Source organism: Amborella trichopoda, chromosome 4, assembly GCF_054954075.1.
Source record: "Amborella trichopoda isolate Santa Cruz 75 chromosome 4, AtrichopodaSantaCruz75HAP2 v2.0, whole genome shotgun sequence".
Lineage (NCBI taxonomy): Eukaryota > Viridiplantae > Streptophyta > Magnoliopsida > Amborellales > Amborellaceae > Amborella > Amborella trichopoda.
The window spans coordinates 7,852,369-7,867,023 of record NC_142339.1 but is presented as its reverse complement, the minus strand read 5'-3'; the positions used below and the strand labels follow the sequence as shown (position 1 = coordinate 7,867,023).

Sequence of the window (14,655 nt, the reverse complement as noted above, 5' to 3'; positions counted from 1 at the left end):
CCCCAAGTGCAATTTGTCGAACATAATTTAACTCCTTAATGCTTCAGTGATGTCCTGTTTGAGAATAGTCTCCTTGTATAAGTTGTTTGTTGCACAGATGTGGTTCATTTGATTGAATTTTTCTTATCTGCCTTGTTCGCCTATTTCGTATTTGGCAGATGTGAGTGTGTAATTTGTTGCTTTCAATAAAGGTTAAAAAAACAGATCGGAACCCCATAAACTATGTATGTGGATCGGAGAATCGATTAGATCGGTTAGTTTTAGCCTCAAAAAATCACTAGAACTTTACAAAAGTAGTATTTTTTAAGTTTTTTTTTTTTAAAATTGGTGGTGGTTCATTATGTACTTTCATTATTTATAAAAATATATGATTACTAAAATGTTGTTTCCTTGTTTGGGTGTAGGTGTAATTATTAATTATATTTTACTTTTATAATATTGCATCCAAATGATTAAAAAATTATTAAAAAAACCCTTCCATAGTATAAGATTTATAAAACCCCTTATGAATCAATATTAAATAACGATATCAAAATAAAAAAAGCAACACACACCATATGAATCAATAAATCTATATGCATCATATGCCCCAAATTTTATTAAAAAATTATTAATTTTCAAAACACAAGTTCTCAAAATCCCCAAAAACTAGTCCGCAGTAATGGCTCAAAATCCATGCTCGTTTCGATTTTTATCGATTGTATTGGATTTGTAATTAGGAATACAGGTTCACTATGATCATTCTTAATCAAATTTCAAGAAATTTGATTCAAATTTGTGGAGGAAAATATTAGGACGGCGGAACCCTAAAACATGTGGTACATTCATATCATAGCTGAATCTCTGTAGATCATAAACCCTCTGAAATTGGATCAAAATAACCCAAATCTGCACATCATCAATTTTGGTTGACTGTTAAAATTTAGCAACTTTTCAGTTTCTTTTGCCTTTGGAAGCAAAATCAATGGGGAATTGTTGCTTAATCGAACAAAATTGAAGGAGAATACTATGTAGGATTCAATTATCTTCAAATAAAAATACCTTTTCAGAAAATTTGGCTATAAATCGATGCTATCTCAAAAAAGGCGGATTTCTACAAAACTTTCAAAAAACCCCATTTTCAATACACAAATCTCATATTGTTACTCATAATTAATTGAGTATAGACTTTATAACTATTTTTCATTAATTTGACAGCAATAATTCTCCGAAAAGTATCGTGTGTGGATATAAAATTGACGGAACAATGAAAACCAGTGAACAAAGTGCATTGGTTGTGGTTGAAAAGTGGAATCATTAATTCCACTTAAGCGAATCAGTGATCCACTACAGTGGAATCACTGATTCTAAGGGTGATACAACCAGTTCCCGATATATTACAGGAATAGATTCTGATAGGATGGTTCTTTCCAATCTGGATTGATTGATTCCAATCGGGATCGACAATTTTTTAAATATTACTTTCAACGGATTATGTTTGCTATGATGCTTTAAGAACTTCTAATACATTAAGTCATACTAGGTTGATAGCATTTGTCATTATAGATGCCTTTTTGGAACGTAAAATCTTAAAATAACACTGTTGCAAGGGCTTGCAAAGGATATGCTGGTTTGATGTTGGGTGTTGAAACCACGAAAGTACCCGTGACAAACAGCATTTCTATATATTTGGGCTTTAACCTCGGATGGAAGATGTGTTTCAAAGTTAATTAAAGATATGAACAAGAGTTCCAATTTATAGGGTTACAAAATTGTAGACTACTAAAGAAAATAACATATGCAATGAAGCACCTTCCTAATATAGGTACGCATAAAAAGAAGAAAAATATTGTATGAAAAAATAGGTGTAGGTTTCTATAATTTCCACACCCCCCGTCAAACTTGAGTTTGAACAACTGAAAGCATGCCTTAGAAACAAATCAAGAACAGAAGAAGCTTGAGCAGCTGCAAATTAGCGATCATAAAAAACCGACACCTCGAACAGAGTAGTCTCACATAACAATAAATCAACAGGCTTCCGGATCAGATAGGATCGAGTTATGAAAAGAACTCGATCATCACACATGATGGAATAACGAAAAACTTCATCATCCAATAGGATTGAGTAACGGAAAACTCAATCATTAAACATGATCGAGCAACGAAAAACTTGATCATCAATCAGGATCGAAAAATTCAGTCATCAAACAAGAGGCAAAGCAAAAAAGGAAAAGAAAACGTAGAGAGAGATGGTCCAATGTAAGATGAGAAAGGAAAAAAAAGTTGAAGCAAGAGATTGAAAAGAAAAAAGAAAAAAAAGAAACAAGAAGCAATCCAAAACTGAAAATACCGTGGAAACTAAAATACCTATGTGAGATGAGCTATTTAAAATTGTGTGTGGTTAAATTGTGTGTGGTTTGTATAAGGCTGAGACCCTAAACAAAAAATGTCATTTTAGTATTGGAAATAGTTGTGATGGCCTGAAAATTTGTTTTCATCTAAAGCTTTTAAAAATAGTGTAGATCAAATAGATCTATGAATACTTGGAACTCTTAAAAATTTGATGGTCCATAAAATACATTACAGGATGCATTATTTCCAAGACTTGAATTCATTTTTTCTCATGGCCATACATCTTGAGGTCGAGATGATCGATTTGAGGATTTTTGGACATCAAAAAACCTCTTCTAGTAAATTTTGGATGTATGCCTTAATTTGACTGTTTAGGGCCTCACCCTTACTGATTGACTTAATTTTGAAACACCCGCACTTTCAAAAGTGTAAAATACTAAAGGGTGCGATTTGTATACTAAGTATTGCATCTCTCGTGGATACTTTTCCTTGGGAAAAGTTCATATAGAGCCTACCTCTACCTTTAAACAATCAAATTTGGACCTACCTCCAAAAGTTCACTAGAAGAGGTTTGTTTTGATGCTCAAAGATCTTCAAATTGATCATCTCGACATCAAGATGCATGGACATGAGAAAAAAATGGATTTCAAGTTTTGGAAATAGTGTTTTTTATAACGCATTTTTAGACGGTCAATTTTCAAGATTTTCAAATTTTCATAGATCTATCGATCTACACTATTTTTTAAGCTTTGAGCTTTATAAATAAATAGAAAAATATACTTTAAGGCTATCACAAAAAATTACAGTAATGAAACCACATTTTTGGACACTATTTGAAGGTAGGCTCTAATTTGATTGGTTAGAGCCTAGGCCCTATACAAACTGTACCCTTTTTTATAACCTATATTTTTCATTTCAATATTGGGTCTACAACTGAGCCTGCAGTACGAGATGAGGATGTTGAGATGAATGAGTGGCAAGACAAGAGCGGATAAAATTCGAAATGAATACATTTGAGATAACTTTCGTGGACCTCCAATAGGCGATAAGATGAGATAAATTAGACTTAGGTAAGCTAACCATATGTAACGAGACCCAATATAACAACTGTTAGGAGGTGCAAGTTGGTTCAAGTGTAAGGCTCAATAAGGACAAGCGGTAGGTCTAAAGGAAACGGTTGAAAGTAGTAAGAAAAAATATGGGGATTTATGGACTCACTGAGGGTATGGCCCTTGATAGAGCAAAATAGCGGACCAAGATTCCTACAGCCGATCTCAAATAGTTGAAAAAAAACTTTGATGATAATGATAATGATGAACATGACCTGCACTGTGATCACATTATACACGTGTTCCCTTTGCCAAAGGAACTACTTAGACGCTATGATATTTTTGGGATCCACCTAAAATTTATCAAATGTGTATTTAAAAAACTAAATTTACATGCTCTTAAGTTAGGGCAAGTATTCTATGCTTCTCCTACTGTATAAAACTTATATGCTTTCCCTTATCCAACCATCCATTCTGAATGCAGGGCTAAGATTGCCCCAATCACAATGTCATGTCTCCACACTATTTTATTTTAAATTTTTTTTTTATAAACTATTTTGATATCAAATTTTGGACATCCAATCTTCTATTAAACTTGCATTAGCAAAAAATATAAAAAATATATTTTCAATAAAATAAAATGACTAAAATACCCCTGAAATATTCAAGGGGTATTTTGGTCATTATATGTTATCAAAAATTTATTTTTAATATTTTTTATAGTTGTACTCCAATGAGAAAAAGGCATGTACCAAATTTCATAATCATAAAATTTTTATAAAAAACACTAAAAATAAAATACTTTGAGACATCGGATCTAACTTCAAACGGTGAGTGGCTCTCTTAATCAAAATTGGATGGCTAGATGGTAGGGGAAGCATAGATCTTCTATGCTGTAGGAGAAGTATAGAAACCTTTCCCCTTAAGTTATAGCATAATCGTCTTTGTTGAGTGTTAGAACGATATTTTTTTTAGGTATACATGGAGTAGCCCTTTTCTTTTCTTTTCTTTTTTTTTTTTTTTTTTTTTTTTTTTGTTTAAGACTGGTCACTAGATTGACGAAGATGTTACATATTGGGGTACTCAAGGGAGTAAACGAATAATATGCTCCTGCTCCTTTTTGCTAAAGAAAAGGTTTCTCGTATTTGAGATAACTATAAGATCCATTTTCACTTTAGATCAATGAATTTGAAACTTCAAATTAATTCATAATGAACTTTGAAGAACTAAAATGAACAAAATAGACCATTTGTAAGACTTAAAATTCATTTCTTACTTTATTTTTCTTCCTTTTTTTTTCCCTCTTTGAAAATTCAGCGATGTTTAAGGTGATAACACCTCCAAAAATTTGGACTAGATATCTATTTGCAAAATGGATTTTAAAGGGTGGATTAGTGATACACCTAATCCCAAACCTCCATATGTCCGAACCTAAAGAATGGGACCACCTTTTCATATCTTGCATAAAGTTTGACAACGAAAACGATATGGTATCCCCACAAGAAGTCGTGTCAATGTCATGGGAGAGTATACTATGCTCCTCCACGAGTGTACTATGCACTTACTCCAATAGACACAAGACTAATTTGGGAATATTCTTTTATCCGGATTTTTAGGAAGCAAACGGTTTCTATCCTAATTTTTAAAGAATATATAATCTTTAGCATGGAGATCATGAGTATGAAAACAAAATAAAATTAAAAATTAAAAATAATAATTATATTAAAAAAACATTTTGACCGTTAGTTACATTTGTTTTTAGATAGACCACCTATTTACATCCATTTTTAAATTGGATGCTTTATACCTCTGAACCGCATATTATAGAATTACAGTTCAGCCCACATGAAACTATTTTCCTTTTGGGAGTTATTTAAGAATTTGATGACTCTTTTTAAAAGAGAAAAAAAATAAATTTTGAATTGTTTTAAGACTTAGGTCTCTTTGGTATCTAATTTCTTTATAGAAATATTTATTTATGCTCACAAAGTAAATAGATACAAATGTCACAACTTGATAGAGCTACGAGAGTTAAAAATGAAAATCTCAATAGATATTTTCCATGATGCTTTTGTAGATTATTTAAAGATGGGGAGGTGGAATTTTAAGTGTCACAACTCACAAGTACTTTTTTGGTGAGATATGAGAAGAAAGGTCAAAAAGAATAATCTAAATTTGTAACATGCCGATTTCTCAGTGCAACAGCACGTAAGAACAATATGCATACAAGCTGACCTCTATAGATTACTATTCGTAGATATTTGTTTGAAAATATTTAATTGTAGTTATAAGAGAAATTTCTCTAAAACTTTTTGTTTTAAAAACTTTAATAAAAAAAACCACATTTGTATGAGGCAAAAATAATTCAAAAGAAAATCATAGAGAAGGCTATGATGATGATTTGAGATAGCATAAATTTATGAGTGGCAATTTACAAGTGTAGACTGATTTTATCAAATTCTTTTCGCTTCCGCCAAAGAGGCCGAGCTTTTGGATTTTAGGAATAAATCGAAGTGAAGCAAAACTTAGTGCCGTTGGTTCAGTCAGATTCGGACTGCTTCGACCATATTTGGGTATGCTTCGGCTAGCAAAGAAATGGCTATATAAATTTTTTTATTTTTTTTTAGTTTTAATTTTTTATATGATTTAATATATTTATATATAAATATTTAATTTATTTATATTAATTATTTTTTAAAAAAATTCATAATCGTTGTTTATTGAATCTTTCGAAACACCAAATTACTTTATTTTTCTCCCTAAACTATTAAAACTATTAAAGACTCCAAACGACAACATTAGTGTAGACCACTACATTGAGAAAGAAAAGTGTACTACTACTTCATAATTTGAAAAGGATGCGTTATGCATTCAAGAAATGTTCAAGGGGTACTTTCGTCGACGTAAATTGTGTTTACCACGAGTTGATTCCTTTTGCTTGCCTTTTCTTGTCTGCTTCTCATCAACCAGATTCTTTCCCTTCAAATTGTGAGGCACACAGTGTGCTCCCATAGATCACATTGTACCTCTACTTCCCAGAGCAAAAGACCAACTTAAGGAGATTTTTTAAATCTCTTATTTTAGAACGGTTGATAAGTACTTTTGGAAAAAAATAAGATTTTGAGTACGCAAACACTTATATATAATTATTTAAAGGAAAATTTATCAAAAATATATCTCATTTTTCAACTATTTATATTTTATAACTTTTCTTTTTTTTCTGTGTTTTGGTGGGTATTTTGAAATTAAACTAAAACATATGGATGGAATGTCAAATTGTTAATACCTTAACTGTAATATAACAAATTTCCCTTATTTAAAATTCGGATCATGTCTTGGGATGTTATTTTCATCTAGCAAATGCACAGACCTATGAATTGGTAGCTGATTGAGTAGGTTAAATTCTCATAGTTTAAACTCTAGTGATACGTCTAATTAGGGTTTTAATTGTAGGGATTATATTTAATGAGACTATTTATTTTTGATGTCACATTTACTTAGAGAAATCTAATAGTTTGAGTATGTCGTAAAGTTCGAAAAAAAAAAATTTGAAGTTTGAGCTTAGTCAAGAGAATAAATGCAGTCAATCCAATAATCAAATTTAATTGTGACCATCTTGTACCAAAGATAAGCATTCTCATTGTATACTTTTCCTTAATTGTAACAGTAAAACTAGTATATGTTATATAGGGAACACAAATCTTTTGGTTTATTAAATGTAGTGCTGACCAAGTGATAAATTTTTAATTTAATCTAAGTCACATGTGAAATGAACTTTTTCTTTGTCCTATTTCTTATTTTATCCCAGCCAAAGAATATACTGTGCATTTGTTCGACTGGGTCAAAAATTACACTACCAAATACCTTTTTTTACGCACCAAAATTTGGGATGTAATCTTTAGAACCCTACAACCAATATATATATATATATATATATATATATATATATATATATATATATATATATATATATATATATATATATATATAGGTTTTGTTAGACCTTTAAAATGTTCAATATTTATAGATATTTAGATACCCTTATCCTATAGTATAGTAACTTTTTACTTAAGAATATTTTAAGTAATTAGTTAATGATTAACTAAAAATTTCTAATAGAAACAAAAGCATTTATTAACAATAGTGGATAATGACATCACTGATATGGTATATGACATCATCCACAAGATGCATTAATTGTTTTTAACTACTAATATAATGTTATTATTTTTTTATAAAAATATCAATTCTACCATTCTAAATGAAAAAAAATGTCTCTACTTGAAAAAATTTGTATTACAATTCAAGGGGGATTTTAGTGTATAAAAATGTTGAGCACTTTAAGGGTCTACACCACCCAGTGGTGTAACCTAACAAAATCCTATATATATATATATATATATATATATATATATATATATATATATATATATATATATATATATATAGGCATGCTTTCATGCAACAGTTATATAGTAATATAATGCAACAATCTTCAAAAACCATGTTAGGGTCATTTGTTTTATTCAAATTTTAAAATATACACTCTTTACATTCTAATGAACAATCACGACAAACAAAAATTTGATATGAAACCTAGAAAGTATTTTTCTAGCCCAATTAACACAGGCCATCCATTTTGATAAGATGCTTGGATCTAGGACTTAGAAGGATTTTTTTTTTTCTAAAATTTTTAAATGGCTTTATTATCATTAGACGAACAATGTTAAAAAAGAGAAAAATGATTTTGAGTTTGTAAAAATTCACCAAATGAATGGTATAGATTCGTTGTTGGAGATGACTCATTTTGATCATATCTAGGATTCAAATTGAATTTTTTTTTGATTGATTATTGAGATGAATAGAGTGTGTGTGTAAAATTTTGAGTCATGCAAATACTACAAAAATGGTTTTCTAGAAATTTGATTGCATTATACTACGATACAACAGTGGTATATATGGTATATTTCTATCAGCCTAAGAAAGTGGCATCCCAAGATTCTTCTCGAACCATCCAAGTTTTGGGAGGAACAATCTAGATGTTTAAGAGTTCATAGTCCTTTTTTTTTTTTTTTGGAAAATAATCATTTAGTTATAAATTTGTAATTAGATGGATCCCAATATTCCAAATAAAAAAGGTCAAGCAAATTAGTGTTTTGCCCGAGGGACTAGAAGTATAGTATATACTCCCAAGGGAGCATAGTATATTTGATCCCCATTCCTAATAATTTTATTATTACTTTCCAGTTAAACAGGTGTTTATAAATGGAGATAGGGGTGGGAGTTTTAGGTCAACGAACATTACTGAGGATCAATCAGACCACACAGCCCTCAAGCTCAGATGGAAGAAAGCCATCAAATTGCAGTTCAACGCATGAGAAATTCAATTAAGAAGTTAGGTTCTTCAGTAGAGGTAAGATCTCTCTCTCTCTCTAGAATTCATGCTGCACCACACCAGAAACTCAATCGAGAAAAATGGGATTTTTTACAGAAATGTGAATGTGCACACTCTCTCTCATAGCCATTTCACCAATGCTCCGACATCAAAATCTCTCTTTCTCTCTCTAAACCACTTTTCAGAAACAAAAAGATGCAACTCTCATGAGGTTCTTAGTGGCAAGGTCAATGGACCCTGAGAAGGCAGCTCGTATGTTCGTGCAGTGGGCGAAATGGAGGGCTGATTTTGTGCCACGTGGTCATATACCAGATGACGAGGTTCTCCAAGAACTAGAGAGCAAGAAAATCTATTTGCAGGGCCTCTCAAAAAATGGCTACTCTCTCCTCATTGTTCTTGCAAGAAAGCATTTCCCTTCAAAAGATCACTTACAGTTCAAGAGTAAATTACATATCCTTTTAATTTTCCTTCCATCTTTCCATTTATTTCTCTTGCTTTCTTTAATTTGAATTTTATTATTATTTTTTTTATTTTTTTTATTTTGTGTGTGTGTGTGTGTTCATTGTTTGTTTTCTTTTTCTCATCCTTTCAAGAAGAAAGCACTGTATAAAGTTTCTCTTATTTTTAATTTTGACACCAGAGTTTGTGGTTCATTTGCTCGACAAGACCATTGCCAGGTAAAATAAAATCACGTTTGAAAATCTTATTTTTTATTTGACACATTACTTTTTTTCCTTTTTTTTTTCCTAATATACTTTTGGGTGAATTTTTTTTTTCAGTTCGTTTAGTGGAGAAGAGAAGGGAGATGAAAAATTAGTAGCAATCCTTGACCTCGAGAGTCTCACTCTCCAGAACATTGACCCTCGCGCATTGATTACTGGTTTTCAATTTTTACAGGTAAGTTTTTTTTCAATGAATTTTTTTCGTCAGCAATGAGGTTTCTTATTAACTATCAAGCATTATCATAAAACTCTTAGATATGCACAAACACTCAATTTCACAACCATATGGAATGGATGAGATAGGAGTTTTAATCACCCGAGCTGACTTGGAATCACCTAATCGGACTCATCATCAGGAGGCTCCTCTTTGTGGAGGCCCACTAGGGTCGGATCTTCCTTTTTTTAGTTTTTTTTTTAATTTTATTTTGATTTTGTTGTTACATATAACCCGATTAAACTCAATAATAACCCAAGTTTGACCCCAAGAGAGAGAATCGGATGCCGAGGGGGTTGACCCAATTTCGATTTTTGAAACACTTGAGGGGGTTATATAACTTTGTTTGCCTTAGCCCTCTCCACCAGAAGATTTGACAAGGAGATATTTGAATTGCTTACGATTAAGTATGGTGTCTGCTCCTATTAGGAATCCGCAATTCTGAATTTAATATCGGATTGCTTTTATTATTACCATTTTTTTTTTTCAACTATTTGGGATCGATTATATGAATCAGGATCCGTCATTCTGTTTTATCAAAAATCATATCCTCAATGAGGCTTTTTAGTCTGTATATGTCTTTTTGGGCATAGACCTTGTCATTTTTTAGCTTTCCTCTTGGACCAACTCGCATAAGTTTTGATAAAATTTTATGTTAATTGCCTAACTAACACAGCCTATGTCCTTTAACGAGGCTTGGGAGGGATTAAAGAAAAGTTTAACATCCTCACCCCATGCTTAGACCAATTCCAAATTTAATATAAGATATAATATATAAATCATATGTCATATGACTATAGCGGCTTTTTCGATAGCGCATGTAGTTGCAATGCATTAGTTTGTACTTTGGAGATTCGAAGCCCACTTCTAACGGCACAAACTTAGGATTTTTATTATTATTATTATTTTATTTTTATTTTTTTAAGCTTTCTAGATCACTCGTCCAGATTGTTAATCCAGTTGATCTACATTTAGGTCGGCAAGTGGTGATCCTTATTTTAAATTCTTCAGTTCATAATAATTCCCAGTTGATCTACATTGAGGTCGGCAAGTGGGTGATCCTTATTTTAAATTCTTCAGTTCATAATAATTCAACTTGATTCTTTGGTATCTCGTATTAGGTCGTTGTTTATCATCTAGTTTTGTTTATGGGAAACTTACAACTTAAATTGAAAATGTTTTTTTGTAAAAAAAAAAGTTTATACGAGGTTGAGGCTCTAAACAATCAAGTTAAGGCGCACCTCAAAAATTTATTAGAAAAGTTTGTTTTGATGTCAAAAAAATCTCAAATTGATCACCTCGAGATGCATAGCCGTGAAAAAAAATAGACTTCAAGTCTGAAAAATAGTGCTTCTTGTAATACATTATATAGGCCGTCAATTTTTAATATTTTCAAGTGTTTACACATCAGCTCAATCTACACCATTTTTGAAACATTAAACTTTGTAATTAGAGATGAAATAGATTTGAAGGTCATTGCAAAGATTTTGGGTACTGAAAAATCATATTTGATACCATTTAGAAGCACGCCTTACTTTAATTGTTCGGAGCCTCAACCTTATACAGAACCCAACCTTCCTGTAATTGTGAGAAACATCCTTCATTTCACACCTCCCAACACAGGTAATACGAGCTAATATGGGAAATTTTAGGCGGTCCTTTGGGAAAGAATTGTGCACTTGATTATGAAATGTTAGGGATTTGTTGGACCCTAGAAATCGCATATCATCTTTATCTCATTCTAAGATCAATTTAGAAGAACAAAATATTTGATTTGATGATCTCTAAATTCATAAAGAGAATCCGATTGAATTTGGACGGCACATTTTATGGGATTGTTTGGGGTTCAAAATCTTGTTCTTCTTTTTTTATTTTTTATTAGTTATAAGGTGAATAAAAAATTATTTGAAAAAATTCAGATCATAAAAATCCCAAATTCCAGGACCGTAGCACCAAATGCAAAATTTGAACCTATTGGACGACAAGTTTTGTTTTCTAGAAGGACATGGTTTCTATGAGTCCATATATAAATGAGTCGACTCTTAAAATTCTATTTTTAAGATTGATTTTTTACCCAATTTTTAAGGACATAATCTCTAACACGGAGATCATAAATACAAAAAAAATCAATGAATTTTAAAAAATAAAAATTGATTTTATGAAGAAAACATTTGGCACATCTATATCATCAAATCGCCTACAATCTAATATTCGTGATTCGAGTTTTACAACGTTTGTTATATATTGTCAGAATATCCAATATGCCATTTTTTTCTTTTTTCGTTTTTTAGTGTGTCAGTGGAGAGGGGACCCCTACCCTTCGTAGGAATTAACTTGTTTTCGTTGAGCGCTACTAGAAACGAGCTTACTAGCATAGAACGAAACTCGTTTAAACTCCACTCATTCTCGTTGGCTTTGGCTCCACAAGTTACGTTACTGAGAATGGTTTGATGGTTTGGTGCAGTGGGTGATTTTCCTTCCTCTTTCAGCTAGCTTTGTATTTCTGATTAGTTAGTTAAAACGGCCATCTGTCAGAGACGGGATATCCTGAAAATTTGGAAAAATGGTGAGTCAATGAGGATTTGGCCCCAACCCTTCGGTTGGAATCGGGAGAATAGAAAAAGGATTTGGCCCCAACCCTTCGGTTGGAATGGTGAGAACGGAAAAAAGTGATGAGTTAGCAAGGATTTGGGCCCCTACCCTTTGGTGAGAATGGAAGACCTCTTCATGGGGCTCGGCAATACTAACACCAAGGCCCCATGCCATTTTCGTTTCAATGTGCCTTTTTGAATTATTGAAAAGTGGGCACTAAATTCCATTATGTATGCATTCTATGAAAAATGCCTATTGAATATACGTTTTGATACATTTATGAATGAAAAGGGCATCACAAGGTTTAAAAAATTGGTAATATGGATCGAACTGCCCAATCCGCATCAAGAATCAATTAGGCCGATATGGATCACTTAAAATATTGGGAATCGGCTGGTTTCCCCTATGAACTGATTAGTTCGTACCGGTTCTCTTACAGAACCATATTTTTTTAATGTTGTTTGTTTTAATCATTAGACAGCATGTTTTAACCGGTTTCGACCAGTTCTCTGACATAAATGGTCGATTGTGTCAGAGAAGTGATCAAAACCGACACCACTTAATTTTGTAAATTCAAATTTTTCTTTTAGATCGTCAATACCCCAAACCGGATTGAAAATCCAGAGGGTCATCGTTGATCCATTTTTTAAAACTTTGTGCCATGACCTTTATATGAATGATGAAGTCCTTTATATCTAATATCTTTAAATAGAAATGCATATAGTAAGATTATTTATTTTTGGCACAAAAATATTACAATCATTATTGACTAGTGGATGTGAAATTAGGTGGTTAGGGATGTATCATTGACTGCTTACAAAGTTTAAAATAAAATTTCTCAAATATTGTGACGTACTTCAATTTTTCGGATTTTGTACTAACGATTGAGAATGATTCTTACCCAACCAAACATGTTATCTAACAAGCATTTTCTATTTGCTATTTTTCTGTGGTATGGAATGATGCAGGCATACTACCCTGAGCGGCTAGCAAGATTATACCTATTAAACATGCCATGGATTTTTGTTAGTGTTTGGAAGATGGTATCGCGTTTCTTAGAGAAAGCAACACTAGAGAAAGTAAGCTTTCATTGTCCCTATTACCTCTCCTACAATTTTAATTTATGGGCAGATATAGGGCTGGCAATGGGCCGGGATAAACCCTAGCCCTAGTCCCCATAGGACCGGCCCAAGCCCAGCTCAGCCTTGACCGACCAAAAAGTTCCTTTGCCAGGGTTTACCCCAGCCCTAGTTTTTTAGGGCCCTGGCAAGGAGCCTTTTAGTCAGACATATCCTAGTCTAGTCAGCCCTATCAGGGTCGGGCCGGGCCAGGCCAAATAAAATCAAACAAAAACAAAAGACAAGCCGGGCCAAACCGGGGTGGCCTTCGACCAATCCCAGCCCGTAGAGACATAGTTGCTCTGGCCTAGCCCAGCCCTAGGGCCACATTTCTTGGCCCAAACCCTAGTTTTTTAGGGCCGGGCTGACCAGACCGGGCCATTGCCACCCCTAGAGAGAGAGATTGACAAAGTTAATGTAAGCAGGTTGTGATAGTGGGAAATGAAGAAGGCAAGAGGACAATTTTGGAAGATATAGGAGAAGGGACTTTGCCGGAGGAATATGGTGGGAGAGCCAAGCTTACACCTCTTCAAGATGTCAAGCTTAGTCACTGGCCACTGACTGCTTGACAGAATTTTAATGTTTATTTCTTTATTTCTTCCCATTGTATGTTCACTATTTTGGTTCCTTTTTATTTAAAATAGGGATTTTTAAGAAAACAGTTATAGGAGTGGTTTGCATAAGGTTGCAGCCTTGAACAATCCTAATCCTATTAGAACGTACCTCTAACTTTTATCATAAATGTAATTTTGATATAAATTTTTTTTTAGGATGGCTTGAGAATCTACTTTTATCTTTAATTATAAAATTTTAAATTCTAAACATAGTTCAAATAAAGTAGATCTATAAACGCATGAAAATCTTGAAAATGGACAATCTAAATAATGTATTTCAAACAACCTTTTATGATGGATTTTTCATGTACCTTTAATTCTACATTTTAAAATTGTAACCTTATATAATTTTTTTTCCTAATTTTATTATTATATTACACCTCTTGAATCTTTAATTTTGATTTTAGCATTCCGACCGAGACACACGTAGATTCTTTTTTAATTTTCCCTTTTCCTTAATAAATATTCTAAACATATGTCCAAGCCTATTCCTTTAATTGGTTCTCTCTCTTGACTATTTTCTTTTTTGCCACGTAATAGAAGGTAGGTGAGGTTTTAAGATTGCATAGGAGCTATATTTTTAGCTGAAAAATGAAATCTAATAGCTAATTTATTAAGCT

General features: G+C 32.4%; 1 protein-coding gene across 3 annotated transcripts; it reads left to right on the top strand.

The window, feature by feature from the left end:
* The first annotated feature begins 8,632 nt into the window (after positions 1 to 8,632).
* LOC18439561 (Sec14p-like phosphatidylinositol transfer family protein) lies at positions 8,633 to 14,190 on the top strand. Of its 3 annotated transcripts, none has more exons than XM_006849733.4 (6): positions 8,633 to 8,793; positions 8,961 to 9,216; positions 9,416 to 9,452; positions 9,555 to 9,672; positions 13,272 to 13,382; positions 13,847 to 14,190. In XM_006849733.4, the coding sequence occupies exons 1-6, from the start codon at positions 8,722 to 8,724 to the stop codon at positions 13,988 to 13,990; spliced, it is 738 nt and encodes a 245-aa protein (XP_006849796.2). In that variant the 5' UTR covers positions 8,633 to 8,721; the 3' UTR covers positions 13,991 to 14,190. The 3 variants fall into 3 exon arrangements, with proteins under 3 accessions (XP_006849796.2, XP_088720881.1, XP_020526238.1); XM_020670579.2 differs by having other exon boundaries at positions 8,652 to 8,793; positions 9,042 to 9,216; XM_088864755.1 differs by lacking the exons at positions 13,272 to 13,382; positions 13,847 to 14,190 and adding an exon at positions 12,176 to 12,617 and having other exon boundaries at positions 8,647 to 8,793.
* Positions 14,191 to 14,655: the final 465 nt, after the last annotated feature.